Here is a 26,699-nt window from a genome sequence, read left to right as displayed (position 1 = left end):
CGGAGAGAGCTTAACCCCTACACTTAACACCTGCATGTGAATATTCCCCCCCCCCCTTTTTTTTTTTGCTAGGGGACTGACATTAACTACTCTTAAAATGGCTGTAATTTTCCAATTTATGTGCCTAAAGATAGGCACTTTAATCCGTATTTAGGAACCTAAATTAGGGATTCTGTGGTGCATGTCTTGTTCTGTGGGCTGAAGAGACCCTGGCATAATTTAGACAGCCCTGGGAGGAAGGGGGAGGCTGTCTAAGGCCTGGTCTACATGCAAAACTTACAGTAGCATAGCTATGTAGGTCAGGGGTGTGAAAAACCACACTCCCTAGAAACATAGTTAAGCTGACAAAACCCTCAGTGTAGATGCAATTATGCGGACAGAACAGTGCATATGCTGCATCTACCTTTGGGGCTCTGCCTCGATATCTATGCCAGCATAAGCTCTGTAGTGCAGGCATAGCCTAAGCTCCAGCAGTCTTCTCGGGCTTCTTTATTGGCCACAGCGCTGTCTGGAATCTCTGCAGTGCTGTGATTCCACAGCCACCCTCAGCCCCACTCCTGCCAGGACTCTATACAGGGATAAGTGAGGGGGCCCTGATGAGGCAGCCTTACAGCTATGTTCTACAGTTCCTATGCCTGGAGAATCCTCCCCTGGCAGAGTATGGGGCATTTAATCCTCTTTGCCCTGCTCTGGCTCTTTTATGCAGTGTAAAGGGGCCAGAGTGGGCCTGAAGGTCTCAGCCCTGATTTTCAGATGGCCTGAGCACCCAAAGCTTCAACGGACTTAAATAGGAGGGGCTATGGATTCTCATCATTTTTGAAAGCCAGGCCTCTTCTTTAGGTGCCTAAATATGAATTGGAAAGTTTTGGCTAAAACATTGGTCAGTGGGATAGATGAACCTCAACTATAACATTCTTGTCAGTGATCTCACTGTTTAGATACTCTGGGATACTATAGAACTAGGGGTGATACACTTTTGTTTCTTCTGTAGGCTGAGCACACTGCACACCTCAGGATCTTCTCATATCTCTCCAATCTCCCCGTGTGCCACCCTCCCATCCTCCCCTATTTCAGGGACTCCCTGCAATCCTCTCTTCTGCTGTGTGCCTCCTCTTCCCCCTTGCCCTCCCTACCATGGCCCCCCATTCTCTTCCTCCATGCCAGGGCTCTTTTTGGTACCCACTCCAACTGCATACCGGGGGTTGTGTGTGCCCCATGCCAGGCCTTTGTATGCTGCCCATACTAGGCCCCCCCATTCCCTCTGCATGCCACGGGCTATGTATGCACTCCATAACTCCCCTTTAACCCTCCACCAGGGTCCCCCATTTTCCCCCTGCCGGGGTTCTGTGTTCCTCCCCATTCTCCCCCATGCCCTTTCCCCCCTACCATTCTTATTCTCCTTCTTTCTGTTTCAGGCGAGGTCTACACTACAAAGTTTTGCTGACATATGCACCAGAATACGCCAGAATTCCCCCCCGTAAATGAAGCTTATCCGGGCAAAAAAGTTCTTTTGCCTGTGTAGCTTATGTCACTGGGGAGGTGGTTGAATGATACCAGTAAAGTACTCCTTTTGCCTGTATGAGATATGTTTCCACCATGAGGGCCTTTCCCAGTACAACTATACCAGCAATGCATTTGCAATGTAGATTAGCTCTTACAGCGTTAACATTTTAAACTGCAGTGGGAGGGTGGACTGAGGAAAAATGAAGGGTACTGTTAGGCTGGAATATGTTAATAGTTAACTGATTCTTTGATCTAAAGTCAATTACAGAGGTGGCTGAAGCTGCTAGCTCTCTTGTTGCAGAATGATCATTTAAAAGGAGTACTATGGACATATATCATTTAATTATTCATTGGGTACTGCTATTTTACTTTTAAAATTATTCTACTAACCTTAGGTGGTTTAAAAGGATAGTCTGGTGAAAAGGTAATGTCAAGGAAGAAAACTCCCCCTTCATACACAGAACCTGGAGGCCCCAGTATAGTTGACCTCCATTCATAAATGTTGTCTCCTTTGGGTCCAGCACTAAAACAGAAAGCAAAAATATGGCATAATGAGTAACCACATAAAACTGAGCATATAGTACATCAGTTATATTTATGATAACATTATCTGGCAATCACATCAGAAGCAAAAATGATATATTGCATTCATGGAGCTATTCCCCAATAATACATTTTTCTGATGCCATCTTCTTTTTCACCTAAAGTGGTAATCAGACACATAAATGTAGTATAATCACTGTATTAATAAATTATTCAAATAATTATAGAAAGATTAGCTTCCTGACTGCAACTAAAATATTCTTAGTGGAGGGAAGTGAGGCAGTATTTACAATACAAGGAGACAGAGACTACTTGTCTGTCAACCATTCAGTATTCAACTACCTCGTTATCCACCTCATCACAAGGTGGCATTGCAGCAACACACATTATTATACAGGACAGACTGCATTAAAATCTTGGCACCATACAAATGACCTTCTGGCTTCACGCTCTAAGTCACTATTCTAAATCACTCCAATGACTAATACAGAAGGCTGTTTTACTCTACAATTATTACAATGTACTGAAAAGCTTATCAAAAGAAAGAGATACTAGCAGGTTAAATTGTAGGATTATGTTAACATAAATTCCTCATTTAAACTAGCAAAGTACTAACATATATTTACAATGTACAGAATATAGCTCTATATGTGGAAATAGAAAAACACCCTCCTGTATTCAATCAACATCTAGGGACACTGAAAACTAATATATTTTTTGCAACACAGCTTCCATATAAATCAAAGTAGCCTCTTTTCAAATAACACAAGCTCAGCCTCAGAACCATACATTTTATTCAGCGTGGACTTTCACATGCAGGATTTTAGTTGCAGTGAGCACAACCCTAACGTTTATTTTTTTCTGTGGATGTGTTAGTTACTTGATGTCAGTAAATATCAATAATATATTCAGATCTAATTCATCGCTAAGCTAGGTTCTAATACAAGTAATATTTTGTGTTTGAAGAACCTACAGAATACCTCTAGTTAGTGGCCTGTCTATATACAACAACAACAACAACATCAACCATTATTTCTAATTAGGATCAGTTATGATGGTGACTTCTGTGATGTGGGCACCTACCATATTTTACAGGAAAGAGGGGTTAGTGGATTTTTCAAAATAAGTGTCACAGTATTTTCTTGTTATGACTGCAATAAAGAATTCCAGAGCATGCAGGGTTTGTGAAATAGCTGTATGTCTAGAACAGATGAAAGCTCTTGGCTATGCTCCCTACCTCACAATGTACCCACGGCGTACAATTATTACACAACATCATGTCATGTTCACTTCTCAACTATTCATTTTGTTCACTGAAAGTTAATAAACCCTCTTCCACCTGAAATTCCTTCCGCTCCCTTCATTAAAACGTCTGATTGCGTGATTCCCCACATACAACCGGGTGACTTACTACTGTGCAGTGTACCAGTTCATTAGTAATGATATCTACATTAATTTTCTATAATATCTGCTAATGCATCTTGCATTTCTAAACTCCACACTTTCTTAACAAAAATGTGTTGCAGACACTATAATATTATGGAACCATCATTTTATAATATCAACCATACTATCAAAACTAGCAATTGCTTTAAAGATAAAATCTGTCTTTTTAAGCATCACAATAGCAAAAGAGTTGCTACCCATCTGTATCTCACAATGTCTGTAATACATCAGATTGCTAGCTGCCAAACAAATTTAATTTACCCGGTTCTCAGCTTGCATTAACCTTTGAATAATAAAGCACAGCTGAGACTGCTGTAAGAAACAAACCAGAGAATTAATAATTAAAAACACCTCCACAGCCGTTTGGAAAGACCAATCATAAGCCATCGGGGAGGTTTAATTGTGACTGAACTAGGCATTAAAAGGGCTAATTGTACACTTTATAAACCTAAACAAATGCTGGGGCCACAGCACTGCTACAGTATGTGAGGGACACAGAAAGCAAAGCCTTAAAAGCACTAGGCAATTAGTTCAAATGAAAAAGGCAAGAAGTAAAGGCAGTCTAAACTTTACATGAAAAAAACCTCCCATAATCTGCAAAGGAAATCCCTTGTCATTTTCTACAGAGACAAATTTTCTAATATTGGTAAAAGCAACTACTGATGTGATGCTGGCAGGCTAAAATGGAAGTGATATAAATGTCAAACATAGATAAAAGGTTAAATACAGTAAGCATCAAAAGAAAATCCTATTTTTACTAGACTCCATTTAGCTTGCATGAGACAGCTGAGCCCTCTTTTGGTTTTGAGTACAACTCATATGTTTTTGATTTTGGAGGATCAAAACTTAAAACTGTACCCAGCTGCCCATTATAATTACATTTCCATAACTTAATTTGGTTATTTTGTTTTGCCTACTTGTTTAGCAGTGTTAGCATCTGAAGTCAACAACCTCTTAATTCAAATAGTTGAAACACGCTACATCTATCAATTCAACTATTTCACTATGTCCACTGCACACCCAGCCTGGCAGCACTGTGATAGACATTGATTTATATTAATTCAAAGATTATCTTTACAACTCAGAGGGACAGAAACATTATAATTAATAATTTAAAATAACAGCTTAAATTATGTCAAGGGTAGCAAAACTCTGTGTTTGCAATGTCTGCATATTTGGATGACCAGTGACAGTAAGCTTGGTCAACCGATATAAAACAGAGATTTATGTGCACAATGAAAGAGCTAACAGCAAGCACCAGCATAACCCTTCTTCTCTTGCACATTAATAATACTAAAGTTCAATAGATGTATTATTTCTTTCCCTTCTTTCCTAACTGTTAAGGCTTTTATTATAGTCACCATTTATGATATTGACAACAAGAGTGACAACACATGAGGTTTCTCTAGAGAAAATTCCCATATGTGCAAGCCCTTAGCTAAATCAGGGTTATAATGCAAGATAATTTAATTACCCTTCTCTCTACATGGACATCTGCCCCATACAGTGAAGCCCAAACATTTTACATTCAGTGTGATTTATATTCCAGCTCCATTAATATTATTGGCAACTAAACCAAAGATCTCAATGAAACTAAAGTAAACATCTCAGTGCTTGAAACTGTTATCTTTGGAAGGAGTGATACAGATGGACATCAGTTTGGCAAAGGGGAGATTAAATCATCTAAGGCTGAACCGACCCACAGGCAGACCACATATATATGCTGCTTTCCACTCAACTGATGTTAAACCAGTCAGTTTCAATAATGGGGATAATGATGGCTGTAGCAGTTCCAGATGGAATCACCTCAACCATAAAAATATGGTAGTTGGGATAAGGACTGATCTGTCAGATATGCCAATGATTCAGTCTCCAAATTTGAGCCCTGATTCTTAAATACTAGCAGTGGTGCAAGATAAAACAAAACAATGAACAAAACAAGACGAATTCAGGGCCATTCTAGAGCTGGCAATGGACCCTTCCAAGATTTCGAACATCTGTTTCAGGTGAAATTTGTAATAGATGGCTGATGAGGTGTAGTGTGAGCATATGTCCTCATAGGATTTGGATTTAGCAATGACTTGTCTACTGATAGCTCTGTATTGTCATTATTCCCTTACAATCGATGATACACTTCATAGTATACTGTCTGTCATATCCACTGGGGACACGCTTCCACAGCTCAGTGGCAAACTTGGGGGTGGGATGATAACAAGTCAGTTCCATGCCACCTCCAGAATGACATCAACGTGTAAGTGCTGAATTAAGGACAAAACTGGATAATTTAAAAATGGTCTCCTTTATATTTCATCTTCCAGCACATCTCGCCTAACAGGGAACATACCTCCCTCTCTGCCGTTGCCTCTAGCCTATGTGCAATCAACTTGCAGGTGATGTCTGTGCACACCACTTAGAAGAGAAATATATGTCCCTCAGATGCTTCAGAAACAACTGTAATTGAATCCATTTTGTTTTAAATGTAGCTAATGTGTTGAGTATTTTCAATTCTCACAACATATTTTAGGCAGGCAGAAAGAAGACGTACTAAAAGCTGCTTGTCCAGTACAAAGCACTGATGAACACCAAACCTTAACTTCATTTAAAGAGTGCTTATATTGGTGTATCAGTGAATTAACGGGAGAGTTCCATTACTGCGTCAGTATTACTACAGATTGTCCTAGACATATTATTAAAGAGAGTTATCTGGAGAACATAACAAAAACATGGTTGATTTTTATTTTAATCAGAGCTGTAAATTTGTACATAAATCTACTCACTTTACAGAATGTTGATCAAAATCAATGAAAATCCAAAAGGTCAAAGAAATAAAAGTATCTCCCATGTGGGTCGAAGTAGACAAATGGAATTAATTAATCACAATAATGTTATTTTCAATTAGATTTCTTAATCAAACATATGTTAAGTGTCAAAGGACCAAACACTTCCTCCTAGTTCTGTGAGGGTAGGGAGCATAAACCTGTGCACCGCATAAAGGAAGTTTTGGAAGATGGGAGGGCCAGTTCAAGGCTATGCTCCCCTTTCCCGGTCTTCTGGATCCTATTGGAAATACGAATTTTGGGCTCTGACCTTACTGCCACATCTGCAGGGAGGGAAAAGAGAGGTTACCTACCACCCTTAATCAGAGTTCTTCGAGACGTGTGGCTCCACACACCTGCGACCAAAATATTTATACTGGTAGCGTCCGTTGGTCTGTGCCTGTGCACTTTCTCACCTCAGGTGCCAAACCGAGGAACTAAGGGGAGGGGCGGACCAACTGCCTCTCCAGTTCCTTCTCTACAGTGAATCAGAGTTATGATCCAAAGCAGTGGAGAAGAAGTGCAGGTAGTAGAATACAGATAGAGACCACACACTTCAAAGAATTCCCATTACAGAAGGTAGGTAACTTCTCTTTCTTCTCCGAGTGCTGGTCCCTATGTGTATTCCACTATGGGTGATTGACAAGCAGTACTCATGAAGAAAAGTGGGCATGAGGACCCTTGTGGTACTGAAATTGAAGACCAGAGACCCAAAGGATGCATCAGATGAGGGGGTGTGCACTAGGGTGTAGTATCTTGTGAAGGTATGAATGGAACGCCATGTGGCTTCTTTGCATATGTCAATGAGGGGTACTTCCCAAAGCAAAGTTACCTAAATGGCCTTTGGTCTGGTGGAGTGCGCCCTCACTCTGTGAGGTGGAGGAGTATAGACAATTGGCATGAATATGGCATCCATTGCTAGCAGCTGTTCACTCTGTTTCTGTCTTTCCCTACTTTCCCATGCTGCCACTTGGTGAACTTCAGACAGTGAATGAAGCACCGGCAGAGCGGGTGTTGGAGCAGCAGGGAGGCAACAGCTGCCTATCCAGATGCCACAGTGATGCCAGTAGGTGTTTTACAAATGTGTGCAATAAACAGTTGCCACAGAAACCAAAGTAGTAAACTGCTCCAAAACAAAAACAAAGGAACACCAGCAGCCAACTCTGAGACCCCTGTGGCAATGGGCATGGTGCTTTGGTTAGTAACGCCTCTGCTATGAATAAAATAATCATAGCAAAATCTGAGGTAACGAAAAGAAATAAAATAAAATTAGGGTGAACGAGGTTGGGTAAAATAAGAATGACTTCAATCATAAACAAACCTTACCCATATATTTTTCTTTTCTTTCTTTTGTTAAAGATTCAGAAAGCTCACAAAACCTTATTTCCTCATTATTTTCATTTTCATGAACTTTCATTTCACTTCCTTGTTCTGGATGGGGCTGAAAAGTTCATGTCAAAATTCTGTAAGAGTTGCTTTTCTTAGGGTATTTCCAGTCTGACTGAAAGCAGAGATTTTTCAGCCCAGGTTTGCAAGCCCAAGAACTTTGAATAAAGTTAGGAAAAGTAATTTGAATTCACAAACTTTCGTAGGCTTGCTCCCGCTACTTAAAATTAGAGATCAGGCCTAGATAGAAAGGGTGGCTTCCTAGGATCTAACATTTTAAAGTTTGGGGTTTGAGCTGGATTCAGTGCTTTGGTTCAGCACATTATATTGCTGTAAATTTACACTGTGTCTTAATCTGAGGATCAAACATAATTAAATTATGTGTTTCAACACCCTTTCCGAGAGGCAGGAAAGTTTCATTAACCCTCTTTTACATGAGAAATATGAGGTAAAGTAGGGTTGCCAGGTGTCCAGTTTTCGGCCGAATGCCTGGTCAAAAAGGGACCCTGGTGGCTTCGGTCAGCACTGTTGACTGGGCCATTAAAAATCCAGTTGGTGCAGGGCTGGCAGGCTTCCTGCCCGGCTCTGTGTGGCTCCCTGGAAGCGGCGACATGTCCCTCTGGCTCCTAGGGATGGCCAGGGGGTCTCTGTGCCCTGCCCCCGTCCCGAGCATTGGCTCCGCAGCTTCCATTGGCCAGGAACAGTTTGTAATGGTAATTGGTTTAAAAAAAAGAAATTGGTAAAGGAATAGCAATGTGTCCTTTAATGCATCTCAAAATAATGTATCCATATACTTATTAGAGCAACTGTGTTCATTATGTACCGTAGTGCCTCATTATAAGACTTCTCTAGTTTCAGCAACGGGTCTCTCAGATGTATATTTACTACCACAACCTGAGATGTAATTTATACTTTGGGGCTACCTGCTGTTTTCGTCTTGGCAACAAGCCTGCAGTACACTAAGTCAGTGAGTAAAAGGCTTTATGTGAGGCATCTTATTTGCTTTCTTCTGATTATTTTCCTCTGAGTACCTGTCACTGAAGCCATTAAAAATTACTATGGGAGTGTGAAGCATTGGTTCCCTCCTGCTGATGGCATGTTGTGCTGAGAAATGCATGATTTTGGCCACAATAAAAACATATAGATTAAGCACAAAGAGAACATAATATGGTTGACTTTATTTATGTTTCTTTATTTAGTTTTTTGTCTCTAACCCCCCCGCCCAATAAAATCATTACAAATATTCTAGTACTGTAATAGACTGGGTCTATTCAAAGACTACTTTGATGCCTTTATTCTTTGTAGTCCTGTCCTCAGAATGTTCCTGGCATGGGAACAATGTCCTAATGCATAAAACTCTTATTTATATTATAGTATCTACAGCAATTTATTGATGGTAAACACCATTACTCGGTATATGATCACAGCATGCTGAGTATTCACAAGAGAATTTAAAAATGGCAATTCTATTAACTATTCTCCACTTTGTTCACTGGAACAAGATTACATAAAGACCTACCCAGCAGGCTTTCATTATTCAAGATTAGAAACAATGCACTGCTTGGTAGTTTGAATCTATGGGCCCGATTTCCTTCTCCCATCAGTTTTACACTACAGTACCACTACTGGCTTCATTGGAATTACTCCTGATTTATATATACCAGGGTAAGTCAGAGGAGAATCAGACCCTGTTTTAAAATAAGACAAAATCTTTACTTTTGTGATTAATGTCTATGGTAAATTATACTAAGTATAGTATCTCGCTAGAAGCTAGATAGAGAATAAAGCATAAAATAAACAAACTGTGAATCAATAAATAGACATCTCTGTGACCTTCTAATGTAGGTTCCACTCTTGTGACCCAGCACCCCTGGATGTTTTTATTTCTTTGTAACTCACAGCTAGCCCCTATTTTTGCCTTTTTCCTTCCTGTTACTGTAATTTATTTCTCAATTTTTATTATTTTTTTATTTCACAGAACTTGCACTTACCTGCCCTGGTTGCTAATTTTAAAACCTACTTTTTAAGTTAAAAACAAATAAGGAACAAAAATCTTTATTGTTTTAAAATTACAAACATAATAATAAGGCAACTGGTGTGGACAGGCACCATGGAAATCTAGAGTAGCCAGAAGCAATGAGTGCTATACTAGGGAAGAAAACATTTATACAGGCAGAACTGCCCGCTTGGTGTCTGTGGAAGTAGCAGAGGCAGCACAGAAGCGGTTGGAAGGAGAGGGAAGAGGGAGGCTGGCTCAAACAGGTTAGAATGAGCTGTACTTCGTGTGTCCATGTAATGAATCCTTTGAATTTGAAATATATTTGATACGTTGCTTTGATCATTTATATAAAAATAATTTCCAACTCCTGCTCATCACTAGCAAAGATCTGCTCATCATTAGCAACAATATGGTAAAACTACACAAAACCTACCAGTGAAGGACTGATCACCACTGGTTACTAATGTTTCCTTCACTCTGTGATTATGATGTACTTACAGTGGAAGTGCAATGAACTGCTAATTGGAAGACCTCACATCAGAAATAGACCAGTCTTTTAGTTCCTGGGCTATGGAGGCTTCAGATTGTTTCAGGTGTGTGTATTAGCTGCCTCTCTCATACAGTGTTACTTGCCAGTCCCCATAAGAATGGCCCTATTGGGTCAGACCGAAGGTCCATCTAGCCCAGTATCCTGTCTTCCGACAGTGGCCAGTGCCAGGTGCCCCAGAGGGAATGAACAGAACAGGTAATCATCAAAGGATCCATCCCCTGTTGCTCATTCCCAGCTTCTGGCAAACAGAGGCTAGGGACACTATTCCTGTCCATCCTGGCTAATAGCCACTGAAGGACCTATCCTCCATGAATTTATTTAATCTTAGATAAATTGACCTAAAGGTCAGGAGAAACCAGTAGACCAAATGGGAAAAATCATTGTATCTGTATAATTGGGAATACAGAACATTCACTCTTTTAAATCATTCTTAAAACTAATAATTTTCCATAATGAAGAGTGGTATCTTTTAAAAGAGCAGTTATAAAACAGAATTCAAAGAAAATGGTGTTAGCAGGTATATCAGGCATATTTTATTGCCTAATCTATGGCATTACTAAGATTACTGTCGAATCAAGTGCCAGCCTGACACAAACTAGACTGAAACCCTTTATCCTTTTACTGCTAAAGGGACTGAAAATACAAGAGCTGTGCTGATTTTGCTACCAAGCTATATAAAATGTCAATAACTAACTGTTCCATTTCCAATACTGCAAGCAAACCAATTCCTGATTTTCTCAACATATCACATATTTTGTTTTGCTGCTGCTAAAATATTGTCAGGAACTGTGATAATATTACCAGCTATCACTGATAAGATAATCAAGAAAGGGATTTTTAATAAAAAAGTGAAATTCATACTTCTCTATGCAGCATCATAGAAACCAACACAATATTGAATTTTTTTTGTAGAGAATCTTTTGCCCAGAGCTACACTGTGTGCATATGTGCACAACCTTTAGAAACACAGAACATGTGGGTTCAGACTACTGGTCCATCAAACCCGATGTCCCATCGCAACACTGGCACATAACTGATGCTTCAGAGGAAGATAACCCACCCCTTCCACAATGCATCTAGCCAACAGTGTAATGTTGTTAACGGAGCAAATTTATTCTTATGCCTTGCAGGTAATCAGTTAAAACTCCAAAGCATGACATTTGACTACCCTTAATTCTGCATACAGAACATCAACTATTATTATTGGTCATAAAATCATACAACTTTAATTAAGGCATCTATTGCATTATGAGGCATTTATATTTCATTATCAAAAGCATCACCATCCTATCAAGATAGCTAGCTAGACAATGTAAGACCATAGCATTTTTACACATTAAAGTACAGTGATTTAATTTCTTTGATATATGAATATCTAAATCAGTTGTTTTGTCCTATCCAAGGCCTTTGCAGCATCTAACTTTCACTGATAACTGCTTCAGGAGATTCTAAACTGGAGTACTCGGGCATCCCAACCACATAGAATGAGTTACCTGCCATACATCTGTCTATTTAAATAAATAAATATAGTCTGATCATAGTGAATTGATTTTGGTAATAAAGATTCAAGATACAGGGCAGCAATTTTTGACAACGATCTTGTAGCCTTTGTTGAACAGCAAGATAGACCCATATAACCTGCAATCCCCTGGGTCTTTCCCAGCTCTGAAGAAAAATGGGATATATCTATCACTCCCCCTCTAGCCCTCCCCCCAAAAAAGATGTGTACTCCAATTTAAAAAAATATATTCTATTGGTACAATTTGCCCTGGAATATCACCTTCAACAAAATCCACTGTCTTGGGACTTGCAGAAAAATCCTGTCTTACACTTAAAAAGGATTCAGGGATTTTTGAGACCCTAGTGAAATCAGTGAAATCAGTGTAACTTTTCATTTAGTTTCAAATGTACATGATCTATTTGTGTGTTATTTTGAGATTTTCTTTGGAGGTGCTTTAGAAGAGTTAATATCTCCACAGAAAGCTACTTTAAAAACTCTCCCAAAATATTAGTTGAGGAGGGTGGAAGGAAGGAGAGAAGGAGGTATTCACATTTGGGTCCCAACAACACTATAAATATAGTCTTGCACTAGCACTATAATTGACGATTGTGCTGTCCTGTCACCCTGCCAATAGGAAAATAAGTTAGAATATGGATACCCTTTAACCTCAAAAGATAAGCATATTAGAGCACTTATACTTACCATCAACCTGGTATGCCTATACTGGGAAACGACACGCTGTTACAAGATGTGTTAATTAACATAATATTAAACACATCATAACACAATGGCACTTCCTTATGTAGACAAGCCCATGGGTGGACAGACACTGAAAAAGGAAATCTGAGATTACCTCCAAATAGCTTGCAAACAGAAGAAAATATACTTCCAAATGTCTCCAAACCCATCACAATTTGCACAAATTTGTTCATTGTTTAAAATTATTCTGATTCCAAATACTGAGACTCGCCTAAAGGTGAAGGGAATAGACCAGTATTTCCCAAACTTGGGATGCTGCTTGTTTAGGGAAAGCCCCTGGCGGGCCGGGCCGGTTTGTTTGCTTGCCGCATCCGCAGGTCCGGCTGATCGCGGCTCCCACTGGCCGCAGTTCGCTGCTCCAGGCCAATGGGAACTGCTGGAAGCATTCCCTGAAATTCTGACTATTCCACGGTCTTGACTGGAAGAGTGATTTTCTGATCTGCCTTTCGATAAGGGGAACTATTTTATTTAGGACATTCAGAATGCACAACTGAGGGTGCATTTTCCTCAGTACACTTCTTTCTCTCCCATACCCTTTCAGGTTTAAGATCAGGACTTTTGAAAGAAGACCCATCTGACATTTTTGGGGTTCATGTAGAGTGACCAGATGTCCCAGTTTTATAGGGACAGTCCTGATTTTTGGGTCTTTTTCTTATATAGGCTCCTACTACCCCCCACCCCCATCCTGATTTTTCACATTTGCTGTCTGGTCACCCTAGGTTCATGCAGTAAGGAGTTCAGTAAATGTCTACCTTGTAACCCTGGGAGTCTTCTGGCTACGTAGCTTTGTTTCAGAGCCCTGACCCCAAAAGCCTGCCAACAGCCCACAAGTCTCACCCTGGCTTTGCTAAGCTTGGTTACTCCTTGCAGATCTTTCTAACCTTAATACCCTTCCACCACCAAATTTGCCCCAAAGTCATCCTACTGGAGGGGCCAGTCCCTCTTACTGGGCCCTCACTGAAAAAGTATTAGGTTTGCTACCTCTACAGAGATAATAGCGCATTCCAACCTGTCATCTTACTAGAAGCACACACTTTACTGAACAGCTCTGATGATTTATAATGAAAACAAAACAAGGTTATTAACAAAAGAGCACGGATTAAGGGATATCAAGTAAAAGAGATAAGGTAGACATGGTTACAAGGAAATAAAAGTGAAAACACACATTTAAAGATCTAAAACTTAATTTAGCAAGATACAGTCTCTGTTCAAGATGGTTTCTCTCGCCCCCAGTCATATTTCCAGCTTTTCACTGGCTGGCCTGACCAGGACTCATTACAGAGATCAAATCACTTGGTTTCTTTGTCTCCTTAAAGTGAAGGATTAAGATGGAGTCTCTCTGTCCCTTATATTCCCAAAGGAACTGTCTTTGTCCCAAAAGTCAGAATGGCCTCCCGCAGTCTCCTGTGTGTCTCTGGGGTGCAGGAGCCCTGTCAACTCTCTGTCTCATGTTCAGTCTCAGGATAACCCCCACTGGTTTAGCTTGATGGCTTTGTTTACTGCTAATATGTAAACTGAGGTAAATTCACATTCCTTTGTCTAGGACATACCTGTTTATCACCTTTACCTAAGTTAGGTTTCAGAGTAGCAGCCGTGTTAGTCTGTATCCGCAAAAAGAACAGGAGTACTTGTGGCACCTTAGAGACTATCCGAAGAAGTGGGCTGTAGTCCACGAAAGCTTATGCTCTAATAAATTTGTTAGTCTCTAAGGTGCCACAAGTACTCCTGTTCTTTTTATCTAAGCTAGGCTGTCTGGTCTTAAACATGTCCTAATAACAGTACACAGAGAGAACTTAAAACTTCACATATGACGTTGTTACATATATTTCATGATGATATTATTGACCAGCTTTTTAGTTTTCAAATGATATGCCACAAGGCATATTTTGTACAAATGTTATTGCAGTAGTGTATAGGGTATGAATACAGGATTCATCATGTCCTGTCCTTTAATGGCTTATTTTCATTCATTACTTCATTCAAAAGTGTGTGGATTTGGAGTAGTTCTGGGAATGATGAGTGTGAAATGGGTACAAGGGAAAAAGAATGTTCACTTGTCATTTGAGACTTATAATGAAAGTCTGTGTGGCATGAAGTGGCAAGTCCTCCTTCCTCTAGTCTCTGTTTTGGAACTTTGCAGAGTTCCAAAGTTGTAGAAAACAGAGCATGATTTGTAAAGAATTCTTCACCTTAGAACAAGACAGTCAAATAAGTTCAGAGTTCAGCAAAAATCCTCTAAAAAATGTAGAAGATACTTTAATAGCTGTAGGCCCCAAATTTAACCTACTTAAAAATTGTAATAGTTTGATGGGTATTTAACATTCTAAACATTAAAAAATAATCTACTGTACTATCACAAAGAAATTAAAATTCCTTCTGACAACATCCAGATGTTTTGTAGACCCACAAAAATACAGTGTTTTATATGTTCCCTATGTTAGGCTACAACAACAGTAGGTTAATAAATATTCCTATTATATTTGATGATACCACTTTGTGATGCAGATTCACAAGAATGTTTTTGCATGATAAGAAGTTAAGTTCATGTTATTCCTTTTGTAATTTTCAGAAGCCTGCTCATTTACTCCATCAGGCTCTGGTCCAGCTGACAATGATACCTCCTTGTTATGGTTTGTAATAACTGCCTAGTCACTTGTGACACCACAAGCCTTATAAATGTACTGATGGAATTATGTGGCAGAAGGCTCTGAATTGCAGACTGGTTATCACCATGACAAAGTCGATGACACAGTATTATACTAGACTCAAGTCATTTTGAAATGTAGGATGAAAAAATAACTTATATACTAACTTAATACCTTTAGAATTATACTAATATTTATTAGGGCTGTCAAGCGATTAAAAAAATTAATCGTGATTAATCGCGCGATTAAAAAAATTAATCGTGATTAATCGCATTGTTAAACAATAATGGAATACCATTTATATAAATATTTTTGGATGTTTTCTACATTTTCAAATATATTGCTTTCAATTAAAACACAGAATACAGAGTGTATAGTGCTCACTTTATATTTATTTTTTATTACAAATATTTGCACTGTAAAAAACAAAATAAATTGTATTTTTTAATTCACCTCATACAAGTACTGTAGTGCAATCTCTTTATCATGAAAGTTGAACTTACAAATGTAGAATTATGTATAAAATACAACTGCATTGAAAAATAAAACAATGTAAAACTTTAGAGCCTCAAGTCCACTCAGTCCTACTTCAGCCAGTCGCTCAGACAAACAAACTTGGTTACAATTTGCAGGATATAATGCTGCCCGATTCTTGTTTACAATGTCACCTGAAAGCGAGAACAGGCCTTTGCATGGCGCTGTTGTAGCCAGCGTCGCAAGATATTTACATGCCAGATGCGCAAAAGATGTCCCTTCGTGCTTCAACCACCATTCCATAGGACATGCGTCCATGCCTGATGATGGGTTCTGCTCGATAACGATCCAAAGTAGAGTGGACTGATGCATGTTCATTTTCATCATCTGAGTTGGATGCCACCAGCAGAAGGTTGATTTTTTTTTTTTTTTGGTGGTTCGGGTTCTGTAGTTTCCGCATTGGAGTGTTGCTCTTTTAAGACTTCTGAAAGCATACTCCACACCTCAGTCCTCTCAGATTTTGGAAGGAACTTCTGATTCTTAAACCTTGCGTCGAGTGCTGTAGCTATTTTTAGAAATCTTACATTGGTATCTTCTTTGTTTTTTGTCAGATCTGCTGTGAAAGTGTTCTTAAAATGAACAACATGTGCTAGGTCATCATCTGAGACTGCTGTAACATTAAATATATGTTAGAATGTGGCAGAATGTGGGCAAAACAAAGCCGAAGACATACAGTTCTCCCCCAAGGAGTTCAGTCACAAATTTAATTAATGCATTATTTTTTAACGAGCATCATCAGCATGGAGGCATATCCTTTGGAATGGTGGTCAAAGCATGAAGGGGCATATGAATGTTTAGCATATCTGGTACATAAATACCTTGCAACACTGGCTACAAAACTGCCATGTGAATGCCTGTTCCCACTTTCTGGTGACATTGTAAATAAGAAGCAGGCAGCATTATCTCCTGTAAATGTAAACAAACTTGTTTGTCTTAGTGACTGGCTGAACAAGAAGTAGGATTGAGTGGAGTTGTAGGCTCTAAAGTTTTACATAGTTGTGTTTTTGAGAGCAGTTATATAACAAAAAAAAATCTTTATTTCTAAGTTGCACTTTCATGATAAGGAGATTGCACTACAGTATTTATATGAGGAGAACTGAAAAATACTATTTCTTTTGTTTATCATTTTTACAGTGCAAATATTTGTAATAAAAATAACATTAAGTGAGCACTGTACACTTTGCAGTCTGTGTTGGAGTAGAAATCAATATATTTGAAAATGTAGAAAAACATCCGAAAATATTTAATACATTTCAATTGGTATTCTATTGTTTGACAGTGCGATTAATCGCAATTAGTTTTTTTAATCGCGATTAATTTTTTTAAATCGCGTGAGTTAACTGCGATTAATTGACTGTCCTAATATTTATGGCTAACCATGCAATGAGTGTGTATATTATTCTTGGGCATTCAAACAGAATAACAGACAACACAAATTATAGCAATCCTGATACAACATGGTATGATCATTTTAGAATAAATGACACAATATTTGTATGATATTTGGGATATAACCATAGTGTGTTATACATCCATCCTCTCCATTCCCATTGTATGTTTGCAGTTACATTACATTTTGTAAATGTTAAAAAACTGTAAACAAAAACCAACATAAAAAAACAAATCTTAGATGTGCCCTGGAGCAAAGAATTGGAGGGGATGCAGCAGAATGCAGGATACTGGAGAAGCTGGAGCACAGAGCAGGTGACTAAGACAATGGAGGAGAGGAGCTCCTTTTAGCAATCCAGAGGGGTTTCACCCAAGAGTGAAGGAGCCTCCTCTTCAGCAGAAACATTTAAAGAGAAAAGGATGACGCAGGGAACTGATAATGAGATATAGAACCTTTCATCTTGTGGTCTCTGGTTCAAAGCCAGCCCAGGTCGGTTTCAGTCCAAGTTATTAGTATTTGAAGGCTGTTTGGTTGTCTCTGGGAAATGAATAGGTGGGTTTAATCCATTTCCTAGTGGACAAATGTCTCCCACCATAAAAAATATCATCACAAATAGCACCCTTGTTGGTAGTTTCAGTCGGCTGGAGAATGAATTATCCTCTCACCACTAAATGGACTAGCTGATGGTTGAGGCGCTTAGTCAGGGCAGAGTGGGAAAACATGCACTACTGCTGCCTATGCTGGTCCATTTTTTTTAATAAAAAGGCATCCATAATAATCTTAATAATGGTCACTCTGGTGCTTTTCACAATCACTACATTCACTGACAGTTTTTAATAGGTGAAAAAATCACTTTTATTTTAATGGCAGAGGAGAGGTGGGAAGAGAGATATTCAAAACTCTGTCCCTGTTTGACAGTATGATCAAAATCAGCAATGGCTTACCAACTACCTAAATTATTTGTGATGAGGCATGCATCTTATTCTCTAACAAATATTTTAAGTATTGCAGTTTATGTATGAAGATAAAAAAAGGGCTCCCCTGTCAGATCACACTGAATCACAGCAGTGTGCATGTGTATTCTAGTCACAGACACTGTAGATTTACCCTGTTTTTGATGCCTTCAAAAATAATCTTTTTTTAAATTAATGTACTTGCCAATTCTACATTCTGGAGAGGAGAGCAGCCGCTTCCTCACAACTGTATGCATACTGTAGCTTTTTGAAGAAAATTTTGTTTATTAATAGTAATCTATTTTTCATAGCGTAGTGATTTCTTAGATAATAGAGTAAAGCACAATTTTCCTTTCATGTAATGTCTGCATACTGAAGAGACAGATGCAGTTGAGAGAGACTAGTCATGCTGAGGGCAGAACTTAAAACTGCTTAATGTGGCTTAGTGACTAAAAACAAGTAACTTATCATTTATAGGTGACATACAACACTCAAATAAGATATGTATTATAGTCAATGATCTCTCTCTTCCTTGCAAAACAGTAAAAGGATTTGGAGTTAAATCCCTTCTTACTTTGCTCACGCAAGTAACCTCATTGAAATCAACTGCACTAATCATATGAGTAAAGTGAATGGGATTTGGTCCTTGGTTTTAATCGTATTACAGACAGAAATTCAAATATAACAACATATAGATTATTTTGAGACACAGAAATGTGGAGGATAAAGGAAAAAAACTGGAGTAAGGAAAAGGTTATTTTATAGTGGTACAATCATACTAAACACCTCCCGGAACTTTACTTAATAAGGTCAGCCGCTTTCAGCTATGACTCCAAGGCCCATGACACAGACACAGACTGGGCATGAAAGCATATTTTTGTTGTTTTTTGCCTCAGGCAAAACTATCAAGTAAGTGCAGCTCCTACAGAATACACACATGCTGTACTTAAAGCTAAAGGAATAGCTATGCAGGACCAAAGATGCATTTTTAAATGAATACATGCTCCCTACACAAGTACTCCAACAAAACTAGCAGATTTCCTTGTGAAATATGATGAATATGATGGGGACAAATGTCATTATGTAGACATTTACCCTAGATTTTAAATTGTTACTGAGAAGGAAGTGTACTATTATATAAGAAAAGAACGACAAAGTCTAGTAATAATCTTGTGTTATCTTGAGACACAATCAACACAATGGGGTGGAGAACTGTGTAATATTTAAAAGCTAGGAACTGAAGAGAAACATTGGTTCTCTAATCTTCCATTTTTATCTCTCTTCCTAAGTCCTCCAGTATGATTTCTTAAGGGAAATCTGTAGCTAACCAAAGGATCATAAATATTAAACCATGCGATTAAAAAACATGGGGGGGGGGGACAATTAACATTCCTAAGAATTAAGAGCTAAAAGTTCAATACATTAGTAAAATTCCCATTGACTTCAATGGACTCCAACAGGTCTGAGGTTAGTGTGCAAAAATTAGTGTGCTTTTGTGAACCTATATTTGTAATCACATAATATGTGTATGCATTTGCGCTTTCAATTTGCACATCTCTCAAATTTTCAGCAAGAGACTTGCAAAAAATGCATGCACAATTGCATTTGCAAATTAATTCTGACCTATTTTAAACTATTTTCTAATTTAAGTATTAGGAAAAATATTCTAAAATTCTACTCTCACATAAGCAGAAAAAACTTCCAATGAAGACAATTAAAACTAACAGAGCTCTGGAAAATATCATGTAAGGAACAGTCCTGTACTGGAAAGTGGGTGAACAAGGTAATCGACTAGGTCTTTTCCACCTCTAATTTCTATGATACTGTGTATCTATCATTTTCTTGTGGATATTTTGAAGATATACTTCATTCTGTTGGAGAAATAGCAAAACAGATTTAAACAAGCACCTGACCATAATTCAAGATCCCTTAACCTTCACGTGGATTCCTAAGGAGTCTTCTGGGAGCTTAAAAGGCAGTTTTTGTTAAAAATTTCTGTAGCCGTTTATTTAGTATTAAAAGGCCAACTTTATATGTACATTTTAAATGCTGAGTTTAAAATAATCATTCATTATGAAGCTAATGTAGTGAAACATAATTGTGAGGAGGTTGGATGGGTAGTTTCTTTTACACATGTCCCTATCATTACATGAAGGGGTTTTAAATAGCAAGGGCCAGATCACCCTTCCCATAGTAAAACCATCCGGAGAAGACTAGGTGGGAGGAAAACACAAGGTTCTCTTCACATAGTTTCTCTGTTATGTTCTGCAAGAGAGAATGGGTTTTCCTAGGGTTACCATACTCAAACATTTAAAAAAGAGGACACTCCATGGTGCCCCGGTCCCGCCTCCACCCCAACCTCGCCCCTTCCCCGCCCCCATTCCAACCCCAGCCCTAAAGTCCCTGCCCCAACTCTGCCCCCTCCTCTGAGCACCCCGCATTTCCCCTCCTCCCTCTCGCTCTGATCTTGGTTGGGGGTTGCTAAGTGCTTCCCTGCTCCCCACTCGCCCTGCAGCCCCTGCACCCCCCCGCCCCTGCAGCCTCTGTGCCCCTGCCTGCCCTGCTCCTCCTCGCCCTGCAGCCTCTGCACCCCCCTACCCCCATCTGCCCTGATCCTCCTCGCACTGCAGCCTCTGCACCCCCCCGCCTGCCCTGCCCCTGCACTCTCCTGCCCCTGCAGCCTCTATGCCCCTGCCTACCCTGCACCTCCCCCGCCCCTGCAGCCTCTGTGCCCCCTGCTCCCCACTTACCCTGCAGCCCCTGCACCCTCCCGCCCCTGCGCCCCCTGCCTGCCCTGCCCCTGCAGCCTCTATGCCCCTGCCTGCCCTGCTCCTCCTCGCCCTGCAGCCTCTGCACCCCCCCGCCTGCCCTGCTCCCTCGCTCCCCCGGCAGAGGGAGAGCTGCGGGCTCCACGTGGAGCCAAACACTGTGCCACGCTGCTCTGCGGGGAGGAGGGTGCGGGGGAGGGGGAGGGACTCTGGCTGCTAGAGGCCCCAGTGGCTGCGAGTGGCTTTCAATCAGGCCCAGCCGTCCAATCAGCCGCACCGCACTCTGCATGAGGGGAAGGGGGAAATCCCGGACATTTCTACCTTATTAGAAATGCCCCTCCGGACGGCCATTTAAAGCTGAAAAAGCCGGACATGTCCGGGGAAACCGGGACGGATGGTAACCTAGTTTTCCCTCTAAGTAACGAGTAGCAGGGCCCACTCTTGAATCACATTGATCACAGGTGAACCATTGGAGACCAGAGACATCTGCATACTGAAATATTTTGGGCACTGGTGTCCACCCTCCCTCTCAATGGTAGAGAAGCTCTGTTGGAGTCACATTACCAGTGACTCCCCCTGCCTGCAGCTGTCCTGGAAACTCTCTGGAGAACCAGTCGAGAGAAGGAGCTCAGTGGAAAAGGTAATACAGCCCAACACTGTATTAACTTTCCCAGGTTTCCTATGGGACTGCTGGGGGCACAACATGTCCTACCCAGCCTTACTCATTCTAATGTGGGACCACCCAACCTCTGCCCTAGTCCATATAATCCCCACTCCCTCTCCACACACATATCCCAACCCGGCTGAGAACCCCCGGGAGTCCTGTGAAGAGATGACAATGCTATGAAGGCTGACTATCCCTTTTGGAGGGGTGAAATCTGCAAGTGGCTCTAGAGGGCCCAGTCTGACTCCAAATAATTTACATGTAATATTGACTGCATAAAGCTACCTTCATGTTATGTATGTGTAGCTATTTAAGACATGCCTGTGCAGGACAAAAATATATTATGAACTGTATTTCAGCAGGCAATGGGTTTCAATACATTGTCTCCACAATCCATCTTTGTTGTCTATCTGCAGCAATACTTTGCAGTTCTGTGCAAAATTAAAAAGGTTGAGGGCAGTGCGCAGAGCCACCTGGCCACACCTCCACTAGGAGCCAAGGGGACATGCTGGCCGCTTCTGGGAGCTGCCTGAGGTAAGCACCGTCCAGAGCCCACATCCCAAACCCTCTCCCGCACCCCAACCCCCTGCCCTAGCACTGAGTCCCCTCCTGACCCCAAACTCCCTCCCGGAGCCCACACCCCCTCCCACACACCAACCCCCTGTCCCAGCCCTGAGCCCCAGCCCGCACTCCTTGCCCCAGCCCTTTATGTCCACACAATCCTAAGCCCCCTGCCGCACTGCAAACCTCTCTGTTACAGCCCGGAGTCCCCTCCTACACCCCAGAACCCTCATACTTGGCCTCACCCCAGAGCCCGCACCACCAGCCGTAGCCTTCACCCCTTCACTCCAACCCCCTGCCCCAGTCCGGAGCCCCTTTCTGCACCCTGAACCCCTCATTTCTTGTGCCACCCTGGAGCCTACATCCCCAGTCCAGAGTCCATACTCCCTCCAACACCCTAACCCCCTGCCCCAGCCCTGAGTCCTCTCCTGCACTCCGAACCTCTTGGCCCCAGCCCAGGGCCCCTTCCTGCACCCCAAACCCCTCAGCCCCACCCCAGAGCCTGCACCTCCAGCCGGAGCCCTCACCCCCGCCTGCACACCACCCCCCTGCCCCAACCCAGTGAAAATGAGCGAGTGAGCAAGAGTGGGGGAGAGCAAGCAACAAAGAGGGGGGGATGGAGTGAGGGGGGTGGTGAGGCCTTGAAGAAGGGATGGGGCGGCGGGGCAGAGGCAGGGCAAGGGTGTTTGGTTTTCTGCAATCATAAGTTGGCAACCCGACATGAGTATGGGAGAGTGAAAGAGACCATAAACAAAAAGGGAGACTGAGCAGTCTAGTTTCAGGGACAACTCTTCTAAGACATGCATGCAAATTTTATTTATTAAACGTATAAAAATATGCCAATCCAGTGCTCTGGCCACATACAATATCATTACAAAAACTGCATGCAAATAGAACCAATGCCCAAACCCCCCCTGAATCCCTTTTTGAATTAAAATTCTTTCATGAGAGCCACCCATTTATTTACCCTTGTCTCCCAGGAAAAGCCAGAGTGAACAAACAGGCCCTGTTGAAAGTCAACAAATTCAGGCTGTGGCAAACTGACAGGTGAAGCAAACAAGTGAAGTCTCTTTGAAAATAGGATTGTGTGGACATAAAGGTGGCCAGTCAGCTGCCCCAATGGATGTATGTGCAGTTACTTGATTTACATGTACAATCATGATATTTACCGATAAAAATTACAATAGGTGGGGTGAACGCCTTTGACAATCTGCTCCCCATTGTCCAAGTTGTGTATAGTCCAAAAACAGTAGTGTTCCATAAACAGTGGTAAGTAAATGAGATTTTAGAAAGTATTTCATTTTTAACAGTTTGACATGTTATTAGTAATACAGATAAAGATTAATAAATATATGATTTCTGTATTGATGTTGTCCCTTTAAATTTACTCATATATATTCTGAAAAAAGTAGCAAATTAATTTACTTCCTAATTTACATCCATCAAATATGCAGAAAAACAATGAAGCTCTCAGAGTTTATCTAAAAACTATTTTAATGTACAGAAACCCATTCACCCTAATAATAATTTTGATTCAATAATTTCATGTCTGAACTTTCTAGTAGTAGACCAGATCCTTTCTTTTCCCACAAGTTTAATTTCACTTTATGTTCAGCAGTTGAAACAAATCAAACATTTTCCAATAAATTTAAGTAATCTAAAACCTTAGTACTGACAGATCTTTTGTGAAGCAAATCTGGCTTCTCTGTTTTGTCTTTGTTCAGCTCTATTTGCCCATAATATCTTATCCACAACCATCTTTTTTATTTGAAGGCTATAAAACATTACAGTGATTCATTCACTGGCACACTTGTTGCAGCTATCTAGTGTACATTTCAATACCAAAATACATTTCTCAATTTAATATCCTTATAATGAACCAAATAAAACTCAACCAGGTTGGCGCTTCAACTGACACCAGAACCTATAAACCCAGTAATCATATCATAAAGAGAACTGACCTTGTAACTGTTACTGTATGTCCAGGAGGTGAAAGCCTAATTCAAAGTAGTCTTCACCATCTCCTTATTACATCCTGATTTAGGATTACTCCTAAATTTTAGAAGATGTTTTTAAACTTAGGTGAGAATGGCAATATACTTAGGGAGAGTTTTTGGTCTGCTAACTAATATGAGTGCCCAACGTAAATGAGTAATGATCAGTCCAAATGATTCTTTATTTATATTGTAAATATACTCTTTTAGAACTTAATAATGTTTTACTCCTCATTGGAGTCCAAACTGAAGTACAAATTATTGGGTGTTAAAAAAGAAATGTAAGGCCAACCTGTAGATCTGCTTCCAGTAACAGATTTGGATTTTGGATATACAAGCCACGTTATGAAATTGCCTATTTGTATCCACACACATACCACAACTCACATACGTATAAAAACATGAATGAAAAGGAAAGTAACTAAGAGCCTCTGTCACACACCGAGGTGTAGGTAGTGCAACCTAGTGGTAAGAGCTTGAATCTGACATAGTGGTCAGAGCAGAATCAGAGGGCAGAACCGGAGGCGTGGTCAGGAGACAAGCCAAGGATTGGAGTCAGGAACCAGAATACAACCAAAGGGTACAGCTGGAGTCTTGTTCAGGAGACACGCCACAGGTCAGAACCAGGAGTTAAGAATCAGGAGTTCAGAGGCAGGCAGGGACTAGGGCTGAAGCAGAGCAGCCTAAGGTTGGAGCAAGGCCCAGACAGAAACAGATCTGGCACATCTACAGGCATGGAATGCATTCAACAGGTGCTATGCTGTTGTTGATACAGAGCTTAAATGGTGATTTGTTGGGTCTTCTGACCAGTCAGGGACCACAGTCACTTAGTGTGGTTTATTGGGCCCAGCCGAGCTCACTGGGTTGCTAGGCAACCAAGCCCAGAGGCATCTGAGTTCCTGACAGCCTGTTCCTGCAAATACTTACTACTGGGTGAAGGCAATGGAACTACTCACAGTAATAAGCACTACACCCAGGAGTAATTTTCTGCAAATCTTGTACAGTCTTAGAACCTGATCCTGAGAACACTTATGCACATGAGTAACTTAATGTAACTACTCATGTGAGTAAAGATACTCAAGGGTCTAAGATCTGCACAGTAAGGCTCTTAATCTTGAATTTGGTTCAGTCTATAGTTTAGGAGTGCTCTTGGACTCATTGCTGATGTTGAGTTCTCACATCTGCAAGTAACACTTTCTACCATCTCTAGTTGGCTATGAGATTCAATCCCCTCCTGGCAGATGAAGACCTGTCTTCAGGTATTCTTGTCTTTTTCACCTCTTGGTTGGACTACAGAAATGCAATATACCTGGGCATGAAGCCTTCAGTGCTTAGGAAACACCAACTAGTACCAAATGCTGCAATGAGTCTCTTCAGCAACACAATCTACTGCAAGCCCATCAGACCAGTCCTCCGTTCCCTATACTGGTTTCCCATAGAATTCTGAATCAAGTTCAAGGTCCTGATCCTGATTTTCAAAGCACTCTATGGCTTGGGACCAGGATATCTGATCATCTAAAGATCTGGGACAAAGACTGTGGCACAATGGAACTTTCAAAAATCAGAGTAAAACTTGTCTGTGTTGGAGACAGAACTTTCTCTGGGGGTGATCTGAGACTCTGGAATGAACTTCCCCACGAACTAAGAACCATCACAAACCTCACCACTTTTCTGCTCCAAGTGCAAGACACATTTCTTTGATATCACACTCTCTAACATAATCACATAAAATAGGTATATTTATATTAAAACAAAACAACAACAACAAAGAACCTATCAAAACAAGACACTCTATAGCATATAAAAAGCAACAGAGGGTCCTGTGGCACCTTTGAGACTAACAGAAGTACTGGGAGCATAAGCTTTCGTGGGTAAGAACCTCACTTCTTCAGATGCAAGTAATGGAAATCTCCAGAGGCAGGTATATATCAGTGTGGAGATAACGAGGTTAGTTCAATCAGGGAGGGTGAGGTGCTCTGCTAGCAGTTGAGGTGTGAATACCAAGGGAGGAGAAACTGTTTCTGTAGTTGGATAGCCATTCACAGTCTTTGTTTAATCCTGATCTGATGGTGTCAAATTTGCAAATGAACTGGAGCTCAGCAGTTTCTCTTTGGAGTCTGGTCCTGAAGTTTTTTTGCTGTAAGATGGCTACCTTAACATCTGCTATTGTGTGGCCAGGGAGGTTGAAGTGTTCTCCTACAGGTTTTTGTATATTGCCATTCCTGATATCTGACTTGTGTCCATTTATCCTCTTGCGTAGTGACTGTCCAGTTTGGCCAATGTACATAGCAGAGGGGCATTGCTGGCATATGATGGCATATATAACATTGGTGGACGTGCAGGTGAATGAGCCGGTGATGTTGTAGCTGATCTGGTTAGGTCCAGTGATGGTGTTGCTGGTGTAGATATGTGGGCAGAGTTGGCATCGAGGTTTGTTGCATGGGTTGGTTCCTGAGTTAGAGTTGTTATGGCGCGGTGCGTGGTTGCTGGTGAGAATATGCTTAAGGTTGGCAGGTTGTCTGTGGGCGAGGACTGGCCTGCCTCCCAAGGTCTGTGAAAGTGAGGGATCATTGTCCAGGATGGGTTGTAGATCACTGATGATGCGTTGGAGAGGTTTAAGCTGAGGACTGTAGGTGATGGCCAGTGGAGTTCTGTTGGTTTCTCTTCTGGGCCTGTCTTGTAGCAGG

The 26,699-nt window shown here is 40.8% G+C and overlaps 1 protein-coding gene across 3 annotated transcripts in view; it reads right to left on the bottom strand.

Annotated features, from left to right (window-relative positions):
• LOC101949407 (ubiquitin-conjugating enzyme E2 E2) overlaps window positions 1–26,699 on the bottom strand; it is a 313,447-nt gene that overhangs the window by 56,166 nt on the left and 230,582 nt on the right. For all 3 annotated transcript variants that reach the window (XM_065583479.1, XM_065583478.1, XM_005297063.5), the window contains one exon: window positions 1,894–2,026. In XM_065583479.1, coding sequence (XP_065439551.1) covers window positions 1,894–2,026 — 133 coding nt within the window. The remainder of the gene's footprint in view (window positions 1–1,893; window positions 2,027–26,699) is intronic.

This window comes from Chrysemys picta, chromosome 2 (genome assembly GCF_011386835.1).
Source record: "Chrysemys picta bellii isolate R12L10 chromosome 2, ASM1138683v2, whole genome shotgun sequence".
NCBI lineage: Eukaryota > Metazoa > Chordata > Testudines > Emydidae > Chrysemys > Chrysemys picta.
The sequence above is the reverse complement of the archived record's forward strand: the minus strand, read 5'-3'. Positions and strand labels throughout refer to the sequence as shown.